The sequence below is a fragment of the Haliaeetus albicilla genome, chromosome 4 (genome assembly GCF_947461875.1).
Source record: "Haliaeetus albicilla chromosome 4, bHalAlb1.1, whole genome shotgun sequence".
In the NCBI taxonomy this organism is placed as follows: domain Eukaryota; kingdom Metazoa; phylum Chordata; class Aves; order Accipitriformes; family Accipitridae; genus Haliaeetus; species Haliaeetus albicilla.
The window spans coordinates 47,209,673-47,228,000 of record NC_091486.1 but is presented as its reverse complement, the minus strand read 5'-3'; the positions used below and the strand labels follow the sequence as shown (position 1 = coordinate 47,228,000).

Sequence of the window (18,328 nt, the reverse complement as noted above, 5' to 3'; positions counted from 1 at the left end):
TGCACGTATGAACTTTTATCTTGAGAGGATGAGAAAAGTTCTCAGCCAGCTCCATGCATGTGGGATCCATAGATCATAATTTCGGTTTGAAAACTTAGGGAGAATTAAAGCTTAAGTGACATCTTCACATTGGACACTTCATTAGATCATTGCTGAAGCAGTCCTTTTGTATGGAAGAACTCTTGCCTTTTTGCCTAGTGAAGGTTTTGTTCTAATCTTTAGCAATATGTGTTGTCATACATAAATACCAACACAGTGTACGTAGCCATCTCTGTTTTGACTCCAGAGGACGTTATAGAAGAACTTTTTGGTAGAACTGGAAGGAGAAAGCTGAGGTGTGTTTTTTTTCTTTTTTTCCCTTGCTATTGTTTTTTTTTTCCTTTTTTTTTCCCTTGCTATTGTCCTCCTCCAAGAGGCATGCAATGTCAGATAGAGAACTTCTAATTTTACAGTTGCTTAAACAAAGGTGCTCTTCCAGACAAACTGTTCTGGAGACGAGCCTGGATGCAACTCAGGAGAGCTCAGTGTTGAAGCACCACGGGTCAGGATGGAGGAAGTAACTCCCAGCTCACGTCTGACACTGGCAGGCTTCAGTCAATACAAGGACTGAGGCTGGAATTTGGATAGGGAAGGAGTGATCAGCGTGTTATATGCCGTCTGCCTTGCCGAGGGGCCGCAGATTGAAGTGCTGTGTGTCTGAGAGGAAAGGACAGGACATGCTACCTCCAATTTACAACAAAGGGAGCAGTGCTTGCAGGGAAATGAAAAATGCCAGCAGCTTTTCAATTATCTTGCATGTTGTCCAATGACTGCAGGTAACTCCCACCCCCCTCCTGATTCAAGCCAGATGCCTGGCAGATGATTTTTCTCTCTGACAGATGTTAGGGTCCCGTCCTCTTTGTGTACATTGGAATTACTTGTGTCATTTGCCACGGCACTCTATTGCTTTGGCTGAATTTTGAGGTTTCATTAGGCTGCACTTTTATTTAAGGTAAGAGCAGCTGTATGATCCTGTTTCATTTTATGCAAAGTAGATGTAGCCTTCCCATTTTCTGGCAAATAGTCAAAACTGCACTTTGTTGGACAGATTTCTGGAGCCCCTTCCTTAAAAGCAAGACTAACAGGTGCCTTTCTGAGATCTCATTGCGCACAAAGAACCTGTGTGTGTTTCCTGAGCCAGGATGAACATTGTGAGGAAGTGCAAGTTTGCTGAGAAAGAAGTTGGCTCAAAACCTATAGTTTATTTACATATGGAGGTGTGGGAAGGGGGGGATATAAAGTTGTAGGGGAAGTGAAGCCTGGGATTTCAGATTCAACGCACATCTGTACTGCTTTATTTTCATACTTGAAATATTCTCTAGCAAAGGTGGAACATTTTGCAGAGCTGGATGAAGGCTGGTCTGTTGCAAACTAAGCATTCCCTGCATTCAGGAAGATGTGCCCTGTGATATATTACTGCTCAATAAAACACCAGCAGAGACATTCTGCCATTTATCATAATAGGTAAATCCTCCAAGGCTTGTGCTCTGCAATTAGGAGAGTCATATGTTTTCATCAAGTTGAGCTTTCATGTAAAGGCCTATCCCACCGACTTCCAGATGTTGTAGCATTAAGCAGGGCGTTGGGGGGTGTTTTTCCACCAGAGGGATCTTCAAGTTGTAGCTGTCGCGATCCTTAAGCTCCCCCTCAGCGGTTGTCCAGTTTCCTGGAGGCACTGTCTCTTTAATTGCTAACTAAGCAGTATTTTGGGGTGCAGAGGATAGCAGAGATGTACTGAACGGTAATTGTCTGGGATATTATTTCTGCTTCACATGAACTGATGGATTTTACAGTGGTTCAGTTATGTAATAGCTGGTTTAGAAAAAGAAGAGTTGAGCACGTATGGGCTAGTGGCATAGAGAGCTGATGCAGCATCCCCAGATTTGCTCGTGGTTTTGAATATACAGTTTGGTAAAGTATATGGGATATCTTTGGTTACACCGGTTAGAGTGAAAATACATGAAGGCCATGAAAGGATGAGGTAGGTTCTCAGCTGATTTCTACAAAGCTGCAAGCTCCGTAGAGCTCACAACCCTCATTTATCTCGTTACAGTTTGAAATAAGTGCTGGAGAGAGAGGCCAAATTTTGTCTCAGTGATATCCAAATAATTCCACATATTTTCCACCTGGAGACTTCAGTCTGCCCACTGCCTGTGGCTTGGAAGCCTTTGGCTTGCATTGGTCTGTTTGTGTTTCATTAAAGAGATTTTCACGTCGCTCCGTGGCCAGAGCAGCTGTGGATGTTGTTGTCAGTTCTTCAGAGCAAAACGGTGGATGAGTTTCTTTCTTATCTTTCTAGTATTTTTAGACGCTTTCATGATGAACCAAAGTATTTATCCAGCTTAAATTTCTCTCTTCGTATTAACTCTTCCTCCAAATATTGTTTACAGAAAGCCCAAACAGCTGCTATATTCCATGCAGGAAACATCCAAAGTGACCAGCCAGCCATTGAGAGCTTAATATACCCAGAAGAGTGAGTTTCCCTCTGAGTCAGACTTGCAGCAGATGGCTGGGGAAATGAGGCAAGGAAGCCAAGCAGTGTATCTCTTGAACGGGAGAGGAGCGACTGAGCCATGTAGATTGTACTTGGCTCTTTCTGGAGCGTTAGGTTTTTGGCTGAGCTCAACAGCAGATGGGGAGTGACAGTGGGAAGATGAGCTGCTTGTTAACATCAACTTACAGAATGGAATTTCCCCTCGAAGCAAATTAACCCCTTTATTTAAGCAGCTATAGGCTTTCTGCTTAGGTCCGTGCGGTAACAGCCACCGGAAGGAACCTTTAAAAATCCCAACAACTCTGCTGTTTGTATAACATGGCTGCTTACTGACTCTGAACTCCATTAAAACAGCCTCTTGTAACATCTGGGCTTCTATAGCATATAAAAATGTTTTCCTTCTGGCAGCAGTTTTTATGGAGATGTAATAATATACGTTTTGCAAAAAAATAATTCTGTTTTCAGATTCTGCTTCTTACCAATGAGCTCGGCCTGTCCAGGTGTGGAGGAGATGCGGCAGGGAGCCTGTGGAAGTAAATGACCCACTGCCAACTCCCTGGCTGCCCCAGATTTGGTCAATTTGCTGATAGTTCCCAAACTCACCGTAACATGTATATGTGTGTTTGCATAGTTCAGATTTATATTCTCCCTCTACTGCAACTGGATCTGTTCTCCAGGCAGCATGTCTCCATTACATGTAAACAATCTGACTGCAATCTAAAGGAAAAATTAAATGTCCTTGTTCTCTTTCTCCCCCTCTTCTAGGTTATCTTTTGCCTTCAGGGTTCCAACTAAATTACATGCTTCCCCAAGCCTGTTAGAGACTTGGCTTATTAGAAGAAACCTGTAGCTGGCCCAGATTTTTAAACTCTGCCCTGAGGGAGGGATATGAACAGATGGATAAGAGAATTCAGTAGGATTAGTAAAACCCTTTGAAGACCGTTCTTCCCACTACATTTTTCTCCCAGTTTTGTTTTCATGCCATCTCAGCACATCTTGTATCAGTTGAGGTTCCTGGGACTGATGTTCATTGTTCAACAGCTTGTCTGTGTCTAGCCAGAATTTTCATCTCAAGAACTGGGGAAGATGGTCTTTTCCCTAGCACAGATCATGGATGGTCAGCCATGGCCTCTGGATGGACATTATATGGGGCAAAGTCAGATGAAATAAAGCAAGTATTGCATTCTGCAGTACTGGCTCCCACTTCTTTATCTTTGTGATGAAAAATCTCACCTAGTTCAGGTACCTGTCTCCTGTACAGATACTACACTAAGTGCGTGGTATCATTATACACTTAAGTTGATCCAGCTCTCAATTTGTACTGCAAAGGGCAGTCTGCTTCTTTCCCCCCACACTCACTGCTTTGTACCTCCTTTCCCCTGATAGGTAAATGTTAGTTCAGCTTTTTGGTCTAAAAGAAAAAAAAAAAAGAACTACAAATTGTCCAATTTCTCTTTCTGTATTATTGCAGTAGTTTAAATTGTCACCAGTCTTGTAGGTAGTTGCGATTTTTGTATTTTCTTCACCTTCCCTCTCTACTGGAAGGTAAATAATGCCTAAGGTGTCTTTTGCCAGGAGATCCTGAGAATGGAGAATGTGTCCCATGTGTGGTCGGAAGTAGTGTTTGAGATGAAGATTAAAAGAAACAGCTGTTTTTGCAGGGATAGTTCACAGCTGTTAAACCGACAGCACCATCCTTGTGTGCATCTCATCAACAACAACCTTGTTTTCATATAGATACGCTGTGCTTCTTGTCGCGTTACACGTTCGCTATTGTAGATCTCCTGCAGCCCCTTAGTAGGTAGGGAATGACAATTTTGTAGTGCCTGTCTACACCAGGGATCTACAGCAGGGTTTTATTTTGATTCATGGTTTTTATTACACTACGTTTCTGTTATCAACATGTGAGCCTTTCTCTAGTTCTGGGAATTTCTCAGTAGGTTACTAGTCTGTTTGCATACTGAAAGAATAGTTAGTTTAGGATTTTGAGACCCACTTCTTCCATCCCCTCTCTTGACAAGGAAAGGTGTCATGCATCTACCATCAGAATTGCATGTTATCAATAGACCTGTGTCTTTCCTTTCTAGATGGAGAAAGATGAGACTGTGAGTGACTCCTCTCCACACATAGCCAATATCGGACGCTTGGTAGAGGTGAGTGCTGTGAAGCCACCGCAGCCTTAGCCTGCTGCAGGCTCCCTTACCCATATTTGGTCCTGTGCCTAAGAAGGTTGTTGCTTTTGTCTTTATGAACAAGTTATTTATTCATATTGTATCAAGTCTAATCATGTGAGTGCTGCTCAGCGTTTGATGGCTCAGTACTCCTAGTATGACTTCCAACTGTTTGTAGATACAAAGACGCCACTCTGCACTTTGTCTCCTGCTCATTACAGCAATAACCTTCCTGTAAAATAAGTGTTCCTTTCCTGAGAACTAGTTAACAATTTCCTACCCCCGTGTTTGCTTCTACAGTCACTTTTGGGTGGAATTATTTAAAGTCTGGTTGTGTTATACAGAACTGTCCCTTTAACTGAAAGTTCAGTGTGTATCAAGTCCTTATTAAATCCACTGGTTTGATTTTATGGCAGCTGTCAGTCATGTATGCTCAGCATGATGAGTGAAGGATGTGATTGCGTTAGCTGCTCAGAAGGACTTCGGTGCAACACTAGTTTGCTGTCTCATTGCACTGTCCTGTAGGAAGGTGTTCTTGACGTCCTTGATCTTCGTAGCCACTTTGGCAAGCAAGGAGGAAATTCTCAACTCAAATAGACTATAATGCATTTTTTTAAAGGAACTGGGAAATAAAAGTAGGGCAGGTACTTCTTTTTTGATCCCTTTTCTAAGTTTTTGGCTCGAGTGAAAGCGACCTAATGAAAAAATGTTGCTTATTTACAAGACCTTTCTCAAAGCTGTTTACCATGCAGTTTTAATGAACGAGTCACCAGCTCAAAAATGCAAAGTAACCTGTAAGCACAAAACTATTGACCTGTTGGTTATGCTAAATGGCTGACTTGCCACTTATAGTCCATTCAGTGCCAGGAAATTACAGAGTAAGTTTGGGGTGAAATGCATTTTCCTTTTCTGCAACTGAATGCAGAAAAATTGATAGCTGGACAGAAACTGCCCTCTTGTGGTCCAGAAAGACATCTCATAGCCTAGGGTAAGTAACTGGGAGGAGAGGACAGGAGTAGAGCTAAGCCTTTATTTCTTTGGTACAAGCAGAGAGATAGGGTCACACTGCCTTCTGTGAGAATTTAAGTATTAGGAATACACGGGGTTGAACCGTGCTGTGGCAAGTGGTGTACATCAAAATGAACACATACGATGCACGGAAGAGTGTAAGTGCACCGTTCCTGAAAACGGCTGATGTGACTAAAGGTCTGGTTTCTTTCTTTTTTTTTCTAGGACATGGAAAACAAAATCAGAAGTACACTGAATGAGATTTATTTTGGAAAAACAAAGGACATCGTTAATGGGCTGAGGTAAGGGTCTCTCCAACTGACTATTGGACCCCCTTCGCTTCCCTGCATTCCCCTGCAGTGCCTGTGGTACTGTCTCCAGCCGAGCATTGATCTGCTTTTGTTTGCTGGAACTCCCCTTTCCTACACAAAGTCTTTTCATGTCCCTAATTGTTCACCTCACTGTGCTTTGGAAACATTATTTGTTGTGTGGAATTTAGGGAAAAATTCTACCTTGTAACTACAGAAACTTGAAGCAATGTTTTAATCCCTTGTTCCCTCACCAGGAAGAAAATAGCCCATTTAGCAGCACTTGTATTTCAGAATTATTTTTAATTAGGAGTTTTATTCTTCACAGTCCTGAAAGCTGTACTTAAATTCTGACTGCTCTTTCTACTATTCTTAAAAACAGTCACTTGGTCCCAGAATTAAGTCATGACATTAATGGTTTGCGGTATATAGACTTTGTTTTAAATTCTGTCTTTCTCTCAACACCGCTGGTCAAAGTATAGTGTACTGTAACAGATTAAGTGAATAAACCCCCTGTGCCTTTCTGCAGGGAAACTGTACTGTACTTTTCAACCCCTGCTCACTTCTGGTTAGGAATTTTACATAGAAATCCCAAGCTGGTAGTTCTCATGCTCGTAGAGGAAAGTACAGAACTGTGATGCCAAATCATTTCGTTTTCAACTGCAGATAGACCTCCTAGCACAGTGTGATAATGTAGAATAAACAAATGGCACAAATAAGTATACTGCTGTTCTCTCATGTACTGAAATGTGAAAGAAGATAGAATAATGGTGCTAATTAAATATTTGCGCTGCCTTCTTAACAGCATGGGCAGAGGGAGTCGACAGTATCTGAGAAAGCAGCTGTTCTGTGTGGTGGTTTTTTTCTCCCCCCCCTCCCCCCCAACCCCCAGCTTTCATAACAGGCCTCTATTTTCATTTGTGGTGTGCAGGGGTTTAGCCAGGAAGCTTTTATTAACATTAAAAGGAAATATGTAATACAGTCTTTTTCCTTGTGAACATTGCCTTAAGCTTTTGTAATTGAATCTATTTCCTATGTCTCCCCATTGCTCAGTTTGAGTCATGGTACTTTGTGCATCGGTGAGATGATCTGCTCAGAACTGGTAACATACAGAGCATCTGGCTTTGGCTTTTCCTCTAGCCTTTCTTCTGTTTCTTCTAACCTATGTATTTACCCTTATTCTTCCTGAGTGTGCTCCTGGTGGTTTCCAGAATACCAGCTCTGTGTTACTGAGTTCTTCTGACTGTTCTTTTCCCTGTTTACTTCCCTCGTTTCTAAACTGCTCTCTGTAGATCTATTGATGCTATCCCCGACAACCAAAAGTATAAGCAGTTGCAGAGGGAGCTTTCTCAAGTGTTGACCCAGCGCCAGATCTACATCCAGCCTGATAACTAAACCAATCCAGGTACCCCCTGCCTGTGAGGTGTGACAACCAGCACTAAACCAGGACTCACCCAGCCAAGACCTCTGCATGATAACTGAGACCAGAACTAACCCCTAACTCCCGCAGACTGATAAACGACATTTGATCTGTGTTTCACCCAAGGGTTATTTCTTAATATGGCCAACTAAATGCTGTGATTTTTATTTTCAACGTTACTCTACCCCTTCCCCCGATTTGAAATATCACGCTCTGAAATGTGGCAGGATTTACCACTTTGCACTCTAGCTTGGGAGCAAGAAAGGAGCGCGTGGTCACGTACCCAAAGTGGTGTTAGCTTGGACTGATTCGATCCAGAAGCCCCAGGGACTCTGTCCCTTGTGCACCATCAGTTTTTTACAGCTGTGGTACACCACTTCAATGAAGAAACTCCCTGTAATCTTAGCATCCTCCCTGCAGAAAGGAATGAAATCTTGGAAGTCTTGCAGTTTTGGAAAAAAAAAAAAGACTGGTACTTCCTGTGACTTCTGAGTAAATGTGAGCTCACCTCACGTGCACATCCCCCATTTGCCTGGTGTATCTTGAATTTCCTTGGAGCTTGAAATCCAGTCCTGCTCAAGCTCCACTGAAACATTTCTAGCCTCCACTTGCTTGTGCTCTGCACAGCCTTTAAAGGGATTTGTTCATATGCTCTCATTTGCTCTGGAGCTCTGAATGTCTAGGACGCACGGCAGTGACTAACCCTGAGCCAGTTTAACCTTCCACTCCAATTCATAATGAGTTACAGATGTTGTCTTTAACACGTTAAGCTGACGAAGGGGAAAATGCACTATTTGTTGATAATGGCCAAGAACCACTTCTTTAGCCTGTGACAAATGAAAATATAAAATGTATATATTTTTATTAAAGCAGCGGAAGTCTCCAGAGACAAGAGAATGGAAATACTGTTATAAAAATGTTAGGAAAATAACTGACACAAAGAGCGGCCTTGTTTACAGGAGACAGCATCCAGGCAAAATAAGGTAGCTTTGAGTACTGAAAAGGGTATGAAATACGGTTTATGTGGGGAGAAATCCTACCAAACTGGATCCTAACCACTTCTCTGTGGTAGCAACTCCTGAAGATTATTAGTATTAGTATTCTATCAATGGTCACATTTAAGAGGGCTTTTTTAAAAGTGGAAGTTTCTTATTGTACCATTGAAAATGGAGGTTCCTCCACAATGATCTTACAGGGCGGTGAGCGAAGATGACTCCTAAAAAATGTAGCTTTTCTTCTATAACCAAACTTTTAGCATAAAGGGAACCCCTGCAATAATCTTGCTGACAGTATCTCTGTTCTTCAGCTGCTTTGATTCACTAACTGCTCTAGGTAAGGTACAAACTGGAAAACCAAATTCAAGAACAGAAACTCTGGCTGCCTTTCCCACTGGTGAATACACTGGAGGGAAGTCTTGATGTGGCTGCTCGACCCTGGGTGAACAGTCTGCAAAAAGGTTCAGGAGCTCCCCCAGCCTGGCCCTTTTCACGTTCGTGGGTGGAGGCTGGATTTTCTCTGCCTTCCCGTCACGGTCACTGGGAGAGCGAGAGCGCTAACACCCTTTGCTGGTGGTACACTGGGGTTTTTCCAATCTGTAATGTAAAAAATTGGGAATCACCCTCCAGCAACTGGAGGCTGAGTGGAACTTCTGGGGAAGCGTGTCTCTTGGTGCCATCCTTGCTAGAGTGAATTTTGCTTTGATATACTCACTGAAGTGTTCACTTTGCCTTCTGCTTTCTGTATTAAAACAGGCAAGCTGAGTTTTGTTCCCTCTAAGCCTGGTTTCAGGTGCTTCTCCTTCCTATTGACTCACATGCCAGGAGAACTGTTAAAAACGCCTTCTCTCAAATGCATCGCCTCTGACTTGCATTTCCTTCTTCCCCGCAGGTCTGTGCAGACTTTTGCAGACAAATCAAAACAAGAAGCTCTTAAAAACGACCTGGTGGAGGCTTTGAAGAGAAAGCAGCAAAGTTAAAATACTCTTCATGCTAACAAGACATGCCATGCACTCATTAGATTCCTTTCTTAGAAAACTCATCCCCCCCTTGCCCTTTTCTGTTACGTCACGTCACAATTTGCATTCAGTACTATCCATGCAACGCCATCTTCTCTCCATGAATAAAGCTGTACAAACTTTTTCAGTCTCTGAGGCCTACTTTGCACCACATTTTACTATTGAGACCTTAGGCTACGTTTCTGTAGAAGTCCATGTATTCCCCCCCCCCGCCTTCCACCCTTCCCCATTTATATGCATAAACACGGATCATTGTTTGTCTTTTCCTTCCCACCCCCTCCTGCCTTTTGTTACATTGGTGTAAAAAATGTAAAACAAAAATTTATTAAATACTGTGGTGTGTGAAAGAGGAAGAACTGGAAAAAAAAATAATCTATTCCACGTATGTTTGGGGGCTGGGCACAGGGGATGGCTGGTGGGTGGGAGGGAAGAGAGGGTGTTCCTCGGTGTTGTACTATACTGACTAAACCAGATTTGCAAGGAGACGTTGATTAGGAGACCTGCTGAAAGTTCTGCTCTTCTATAGCCTGGTTCCAAGGCGCTTTTCTGTCAATTTTTATGGAATGCAAAAGGGGTTTTTGTTTTGATTTTGTTTTTTGTAAAGCTTAAATTGAATCTACATCTGATACTTGAGCCTCCATACTAAAAAAAAAGAAAAAAAAAAGAAAAAAAAGACTAAAACAAAAAAATAAAATAAAAAAAAATCCCAGGAAGCAGTGTGTGCGGTTGGTGTCCTCCTTATTTCTCTTTCCTTCCTTGCAGTGTTACTTGGGGTTTGTGTTGTAAACATTTTCCTTTGTAGCAACTGGAAGCAGTCGCTCTGGCTGTTGGTAGATAAATGTGCCTGAAAACAAAGGCAAACACCGAGCATATCTGTAATCCAACCAGCTGCTGGATTATATGGCCATGGAAAGCAAGAAAGCTTTTTTTTTTTTTCCCTCACAACTAGATTAGCTGAAACTTGTTTGTTTTGAAGAGGGTGTGATGTAGGGCTGCTCTTCACAGGTGGAGCATTACGTAGCTGCTTACTCGTCAGCCTGTTGTACTTCTAAGATGCTGGCACTGGGATGCTGGCATCCCGCTGCTGGGATTGATGCTTCAGGCATCCAGCGAACATGGAACAGATGTATTGAGAGAAGAAGGATTAGTCCAGCTTTACTGGGTGCGTTAAAAATAGTGGGGGGAGGAAGCTGTGGGTTGAAACCCTCAGGTGGGCACAGGAGAGGTGTTGTGGTTCAGTCAGCAGTTTGAGGTGGATGGTTCCAGGCATCGGTGCTCACCCAAAAGCTCCTTCTCTGCTTGGTCCCCATGTGATTTGTGAACCTCATCCAGACTTTTTTCCCCTCTTTAAACGTGTGGTGGTCAGAGGGACCTTGCTCAGCTTCAGGTCCACTGCCTACTTCAATGTGCTTTGGTTAGAACAAACTCTTAATCCTGGCAAAATTGAGAAAGCAAATACCTGCTGGGCTCTTCCTGCACATGGCCATTGGAATCAGCCTTTGGGTGAACCGATGTAAACTGAGACTGTTGGCATTAATATTGATTAATGTGCTCTTAATTTTGCTTTTCTAATGTGACCTATTTCACATCCAGACATCTGCAGGTGATTACGGCCCCGTGCCGCAGTGTTTACCCGGGGGCCTCTGGTCTGTATAATGCAGCTCATATGGGACGCAGGCTGGGGAAGGGTGCGCACGTGCTTGCCTCAAAGCTGGGATCCCCAAGGGGAACAGGTTGAGATTCTGTTGTTGTCGTCTCTTGGTTCTGTCCGAGGCAGAACCTTTTTTGAAGTTGGAGATAAGTTTCCGTGAACTCTTGAAGCTCAGAAAGGAGTGTGTTAGCCCAGGAGGGGGGACACTCGCCGTTCCTCTTGCCTGTTTCCAATTGTTGCGTGCTAAAGCTTTCAGGGGGTTTGTTTCCCTTCTCCAAAGCCACATCTCATCTCAGATAAATTTAATGTACAGGCTTGGGGTATACAGGGACACCCTAACTGCTTGTGTGCAGGGATATACCCTTTCCGCAGAGCAGTCATACAGGTACGAGCTGCAGGATCGATGCAGCTGCAGCAGCAGTTCATTCCTCTTCTCAAAGCAGTGGAACCTGATGGTTTGCGTACTAACCTCCAGCTTTGGCTGGGCTGCTACAGCCCCCAGCCTGCCACCGGGTTACATTCTGACTCTGGGACAAGTTGTTTCTGGTCTGTGCCTTTTCTGGTTTAACACTTGCCTCTGCAAAATCTTAAATTGCAGGTTCTTTGGGGGACAGGGCTGCATTACAGTCCCGGAGGGATGATAACCTCAGCGAAAGCCTTTTTGCGACATGAATTTCCATCCACCACCACCTAGATGGCTGCTGGCACATAAACATAGATTTTTTTTTTTTTTTTTTTGCCTCCTTATATTAGAGGTGGGGTTTTTTGGTTTTAAGAAAAGCTCTTGGTTAGCTGGTACATGGCAATTATCTAGTGTTATGAAGCTTCGTTTCCATAAGGTAGGTGTGCCAAATTCCATCCTACCCCCCTGCCGTAGGTCAGCTTAGTAAATCCCGCTCTTGGTAAACCAACCGTGCCTTCCCCAGCACTTCAGGGCTGAGCTAGCAAATGTCAGAAAACACTCTAATAAAACCAAGCCCCAGGGTCTTTATCTGTAATAAATAGGTATTGAGGTCTAACGAAGCTGTGCTTTCCACCTTGCTAGGAATCTGCTTGTGGTTTGTATTAGTGCTGGATATGAAATGTTTTTCTGCAACTCCTAGGGAAAAAGCAGAGGAAATGCTGCTGGCTCGAGGCCAGGGAAGAGGCGAGCAGCCCCATCGACCACGAGAATTGTGAATTAATAGAGTGAAAAAGCCAGCAGCTTTGTTGAAGGGAGGGTCAAAGAGCCTGAAAAAATAATTTTCCTTTCTGAAAACATGACTCAGCTCCCAATACTGGCAAGGACAAATGTCATGGGACTGACTAATTGTAAATTAGTGATAATACAGCTAAACCCAAAAGGGGCACAAAGCGGGGAGCTGCATGGGTGGGCAGCAGGGAAGTGTTGGGTATCGGGAAAGCAGCTGGAGAGGGAGAAAAGGGGAGCAAAAAGAAAAGCTAAGAGTGACTGCAGGAAAAGGAAAATTCCTTGTTTTTAAAAGGACAAGTTGTGCTAACTTTTCTTGAAGGGCCTGCAAGCTTTGGTTGATACTCTTCTTGCTTGCCCAGTGAGATCGAGCTGCTCCTCCCCAGCAGAAATAGCTCAGCACACAGGAGGGAGCCTGCAGTGCCGAGCTGAAGCAGCCATCTCCTGGCTATGCCACCGCTCTCCCCTGCCCACCCGAAAGCATCTCTCCTGCTGGGGACGTGGCTTTTTCCAAACCGCCACGGCTTCCAGTCCTGCTGCAGTCAAGGAGCCACCATGCTGGTGTGCAGGGCCTCAGGAGGGGGATAAATTCATCAGTGTTGGGCATAAATTCATCAATGGGAGAGGGCAGGACCAAAAACCAGGCTGAGCAGGGAGGCATCATCTTCTGCCTGGGTAACTGCCTCTGCAGCTAACCAGAAAGTGATGAAGCAACTTCCCCAAGAAATCCTTGTGATTTAAACGTGGGTGAGGCGAGAAGCGAGAAGTCAGAGAAATGGGGACTATGACATTCATTAAGAAAGACGCAGGAGCTGCCAGATGAACCGGCAAAATAAAACCAAAGGAGGTACATGGGGCAGGGACTTTTTTTATAGACATGTGAGCCATGCTAATTAAAATAGGTATGTGTGGACTGAAACACTTTGGTTATGCTGCTCCTTCCTTCTGAGCTGGTTCCAGTCACTGCTATATCTTCCAGAAAGAGCTCACTGGTGGAGACATGAGGCCCACAGAGATAAGGGGTGCTCGTGTTCGTGGCAGGTCGGTCATCTCTGTCCCCTCCCCGCAACCCCTTAGGCTCTTCTAACATTTGCCAATACTGGGGAAGCTCCAGATCACCCTGGAGAGACAGCAGGTAAAGCACAAGTGACCGAGCTCAGCGGTTGGGTGTGAGAGCAGCAAAGAGCAACCTTTTGAGGTATCAAATAACTCCCTGTTTATCCCGATAGCATCATTGGTATCAAGGAGCCACCAGGTCTCTCAGCAGCACCTTCTGCCACCTGGCTGGGCTCAGTGTCTTAGCAGCACAACATGTCACCCACTGGCTCAGGTCCTCTTCTCCCAAGAGCCACCAGGATGGAGGCGCCCGTTTGCCAGGCGTTAAGGCCAGCTTTCTCGTCTGCATCATCCTATTCTCACTCCAGGGCCGGTCCCTTTGTCAGCTCTCCAGGCTGTCACCCCGCTCGCTGAGAAGAGCATCCCTCTCTCCACAGGCAGTGGGTGTTCCTCTCCGATAACCAAGGAACTGGAAGGAGATCTGAGAAAAGGTTAAGGCTCTTCACGCAAGCAAGGGGGGATCTACATGACGTGTTGGGTCTCACCACCTGAAAAAAAGGCTGTTTGTGCCAGGAGAGGTGGAAACAGGACAAAGAGCTTAATGCAAACAAGGGTCTGAAGCATTCTGCTGTTGCAACACCATAAATTACTCACCGGCACGCGGGTAAGCAAACACAGCTCAAAAGCAACCGCTGAGCAACATCAACCCACACGCTCCTGCCTAACCCTGCCTGCCCCAAGGCAGGATCACTCCCTGCAAAGCCTTGCTGTCGGGATGCGATCCTGGAGGGAAGCGTTGGCGGGGAAAGGATACGACCACGTCGAGGGAAAGGACGCCCAGGCTGCCCACCAGCCAGGGGAGGTGGCGCAGGACGTAGTCGCCTTCACCTTGCCCCGGCTCGGGGTTCTTCAGGAGGACGCTGAGGCCATAGAGCAAGTTCCCCAGCATCACCAGCGCAAAGAGGGAGTAGGAGACGCCGGTGGTGGATTTCCTCTTGTACTGGAAGGAGAAGGGCCAAGAGGGGAGCTTGGGTGCAGCTCTCCAAAATCTCACTAGAAAGTAGTATTAGTCACCCTCCCCCCCAAAAAAAGAAGAAAAAAAAGGTGGTGACTCAGTGCCAAGAGCCTTTTAGCTCCACTTCTGCTTGTAAATAAGGACAAAATGAAAGCCCCACCCTCAAAATATTAGTGTGTTAAAGGGAGGGGAGAAAAATGAATCAGGTTTCGGAGCAGAAATACAGAAAAATAGTCCCTTATGAAATGATCAGAGATGGGGACCTGGGACCTCTAAGCAAAGAGGACAAAAATGATCCCACCAACCCTCTTCAATTTGAAATCTCAGGACCCCAGGACCAGGCTGCCGTCCTGCCCTGCTCACCATGCGACACTTACGTTAGTGTAGATCTGGGGGACTCGGGAGCACAGGTACAGCACGGAGGAGATGGAGCCGATGGTAAAGCCAATGATCTCACTCCTGGTGAAAGGCTGGAAGGCAAGGGGGCCGCAAGCAGCCCGTGTGTTCAGAGACACGCTTCCCACGCATGCCACGGCTCTGTGCAAGGCGACAGCGGGGCCAAGACCCAGCCTTTGATCTCCCCATCTATCCCTCACCCCGCTGAGCATTCAGCAGGGTCACACTCGTTCAGCAGGGCATGCCCACCCCACCGGACACTTTATCCTCTCTCCCCCCATCACACAGATTTAGGAACCTGCTCACCTTCGACCCAAGCTCATCCACGTGAGCGGACAGCAGGGACCTCCCTTTAAACGTCGCCGGGTCCTGTGCCACGACAGCACCTCTGCCCAGGAAGGAGACGGTCGACACCGTCCCCAGGGAAAGGAAGACAAAGGCTGCATTGACTGGGGTAGCGACTGCAGGGAATCAAGCAGAAACTGGTAAGGGAGGGCTCCTCCATCAGCCCCCAGTGCAGCCCAGTACCCCTGGTGGGTGCCAGGGCCCCCTCTGGGTAAAGAAACCTTCAAGCTCTCTCTTATCTCTGGCACCAAGTAATTTGGGTAATAGCTGCTGCGGTCGTTTTATCTCGCAGCAATATGGGCAATTTCTAAGTTATCAGGGAGGAAACTCCTCTTATCTCAGCAGATCGAGAGCAGTCGAGTTTCTTTGGGTTTAGGGCTCTTAAAAATCATCCCTTCCATCTAGAAGCTTTTCACTGTCTTAACTCACAACAGTGCATGTTCAAATCCCTGCCAGACCAAGCACTGCTTTGACAGCAAGACTTGTATTATATTCTGTAAACAAGCTCTCCACCATTAACAAAACTATGTAGTTGATGGGCCAAATATCAATTGGTTTAATAAGTTCAAATAGCTTTAATAAGTTAAACAGTTACCAATCCCAAGGGATGCCTGTTTGTAGTTCACAGAAAGCTGCAGTGCTAAAAAGTGGATTTTTTTTCTTGTTGTTTAAGCCTTGCAAGAACTGCAGAGCCCCGTTCAGATGCCCTTTTTACTCCAGTCAAACAGGGAGGAAGTCCTCCATCATGTCACAGCTGCCATTATTTGCAAGAGGAGTATCGACCCCGAAAGAGCTCAAAAACTTCACCCCTTCCCTTAAAGCGCTGGCTTGAGTCAAGACTTCTGGCTGCGGTTTCCAGCTCCAAGATGGAGTCACCATGTCACTGCAGTAAGTCATTTCTTTCTATACTTAATGCAACTCACAGGGGGGGTTGTTTTCAACCCGGACACTGCACATGGTGGTTTGCAGGGGTTTGCAGAAGCCCCAGGCACCGCCAGTAGCTATTTGCTAGCTTAGGCTTTCATAGGTCCTCAGGTTATCCAAGAAAAAAACCCAGCAAGCAGTAAGAGGCATCTAATAGCTGCATCAATGGATCTGCAAAGCATCTCTGCCCCAGTGCATCTCCCCCAGGGTTCCTCCCTCTCCTGGTTCCACAGCCGAGGACAAGCCAGCCCGGAAGACATGCCAAGGGGACCGCACAGCCCCACCACTCTTGTAACCCCAACTCACATCCTCCACCCCGGTTCTTCACTTTGTAGTAGCAGTAGAGAGACAGCATCACCAGGTCTGCGAGCACATAGTAAACAGCTGTGTAAACCTGCAGGGAGAAGGATGAGTTGGTCCCACCTGCAAGAAAGGCTTTCAGCTGGGATGGATGGAATGAGCCAGCATCCTTGGGAGAGAAGGGAGCATCCCCAGGGCTGTTTGGGTCTCTGGTTCCCGGTGCTGGATTAAGCAGCACCCATCCCATCCCTCCTCCCTGGAGTTAGGGGAGTTTGAGAACCAACCCCCGTCGGTACCTGCAGGGGCAACTGATCGGCCAGGAAGGAACCGATGAGGTTTAGGAGGTCTCCGCCCAGCCATCCCAGCAGGAAATATATGGATAGAGCCCGGTCCATGATGCCTGTTTTGCAGGCTTGGTAAAACTGCCTGCAGAGAGAGAGTTGGGCAGAGACACAAACCATAACCCCTGGCTGGTTCAGCACTACCTGGGGACCATCCCCAGGACTCCTTGTTGCTCCCACCTGGATCATTTCGCAATTGCCACCCGCCCAAAGCACTCGGCAGAGGAGGAAAAGCAGAGATTTCCTCTAGCTAAGCCACGTACTCCCCTGCAAATGGGCCCCCATGAGAAGTCCTGCGACCCGTTGGGTGCTTGCAGCAACCCGCTGGGCTCAAGCCCTTGTGATCTGTCCCTCGTGCGGGGCAGAAAGCAGCGAGGAGAAGCACCAGTTGCAGAAACCGCCTCTCCGGTTACGAAATAATCTGATGATACACCGAGACCGAGCGCGACCCCCCACGGCCCCCTCTGCCACGGTTGTCCCAGCACTTCCAAGAAGCCCAGGGCTCCTGGAAACATTTCTTCCACACTCACGACCTGCAACGACTGCATTGCAGTTCGCTTACATGGGTTATTACAGCTGCCAAGCATGACAACAACAATATAATAACAACCAAGGCTTTGGGGCTGTACCGCCTGCTCCCTCTCTTCCTGTTAAACCCAAATTTTCCAAGCCCAGATTGCTTTTGCCAGGTAGATTTAATAATTCAGGCAGCTTGCACTTGAAATTTGATCTTTAGAGAGGAGTGTTGTACCAAGGGAAGGGCTCGGCTGGGTTTTGGGAGCGATACTTACGGAAAAGAGGCAGCTGCGAAGCAGAAGATGGAAACCAGACCCAGGACGACGCTGGCGATGTCCTGGCCATCCTGGGCACATTCGTTGAACACGTCCATCACCCAGCGGGAGCCGTTGGGACAGTCGGAAAGATTCCTGGGCGGGAGACCCCTCCAGCGCCGTGCATCCATGGTGTCCGGTGCTCAGCTCAGCCGAGGGACGTTTATCAGCATCTGGCAGCGAAACTCTTCGGATAACGCTTAGGAAAATGCAATAACATGGGAAAAAATTTAATAACACTAGGGGGAAAAAGATATCTATATTAGCAACAGGCTCACGTCTCCTCTGGCTGCAGCGTGAAGCCGGCTTGTGTTGCAAAATACTCATTACTGGCTAATACACCTTTACTGGCCCTAATTTTGCATCCGGTGGGATGACCCGACCAGGAAGGCCATCAGCCCGGCAGGATTTGGCCTCAAGTTAAAAATAAAACCCAACCGGCACATCCTCACAGAACAGGGACTTACCTCGCTCGCCCACAGCGGATTGGAAATTGGCTTTATTTTTCTTTGGAAACTCGCTGCTTTTTCAGAAACTTGAGGTTTTTTTGGTTGTTGTTTTGGGGTTTTTTTTGGCGATTCCACTGCTTCTTCAGAAACTTGCTGGGTTTCCTTTGCAAACCTGCTGCTTTTTCAGAAACTTGCTGCTTTTCTTCCAAATCAGCTGCTTTTTCGGGAAGTTGCTGGGATTTTTCGCAAATCTGCTGCTTTGGGGGGAAATTCCGGTTTTTTTTTTTGCAAACCTGCTGCTCGCCGTTTTTCTGAAAACCGTCTTTTCCCGAAACTTGCTGTTTTTGATTCAAACCTGCCTGATTTTTGGGGGGGAGC

At 46.1% G+C, this 18,328-nt stretch overlaps 2 protein-coding genes across 3 annotated transcripts in view; one reads left to right on the top strand and one right to left on the bottom strand.

The window, feature by feature from the left end:
* Positions 1-9,577, top strand: part of CAPZB (capping actin protein of muscle Z-line subunit beta) — a 71,153-nt gene extending 61,576 nt beyond the window's left edge. The window contains exons 8-11 of one of the 2 annotated variants that reach the window (XM_069782383.1): positions 4,621-4,686; positions 5,938-6,014; positions 7,313-7,425; positions 9,328-9,577. In XM_069782383.1, the coding sequence (XP_069638484.1) occupies positions 4,621-4,686; positions 5,938-6,014; positions 7,313-7,415 (246 nt within the window). In that variant the 3' untranslated portion in view covers positions 7,416-7,425; positions 9,328-9,577. The remainder of the gene's footprint in view (positions 1-4,620; positions 4,687-5,937; positions 6,015-7,312; positions 7,426-9,327) is intronic. The other variant, XM_069782385.1, reaches the window with a different exon arrangement.
* Positions 9,578-9,658: 81 nt separating this feature from the next.
* On the bottom strand, positions 9,659-18,325 carry SLC66A1 (solute carrier family 66 member 1). The gene is made up of 8 exons (XM_069782382.1): positions 17,969-18,325; positions 17,463-17,700; positions 16,627-16,756; positions 16,337-16,424; positions 15,068-15,222; positions 14,743-14,835; positions 14,165-14,350; positions 9,659-13,831 (listed from the first exon to the last, which is right to left on the bottom strand). Exons 2-8 carry the CDS (start codon positions 17,630-17,632, stop codon positions 13,733-13,735), a joined length of 921 nt encoding a protein of 306 aa, XP_069638483.1. The 5' UTR covers positions 17,633-17,700; positions 17,969-18,325; the 3' UTR covers positions 9,659-13,732.
* Between the last annotated feature and the right edge of the window lie 3 nt (positions 18,326-18,328).

Coding starts and splice junctions, on each gene's coding strand:
- SLC66A1 (XM_069782382.1), bottom strand. CDS start 17,632: ATGGATGCACGGCGCTGGAGGGGTCTCCCGCCCAGGAATCTTTCCGAC. Junction 16,757..17,462: donor TTCGCAGCTGCCTCTTTTCC/GTAAGTATCGCT, acceptor CTCTCTCTGCAG/GCAGTTTTACCAAGCCTGCA. Junction 14,351..14,742: donor TCCCCCAGATCTACACTAAC/GTAAGTGTCGCA, acceptor TTCTCCTTCCAG/TACAAGAGGAAATCCACCAC.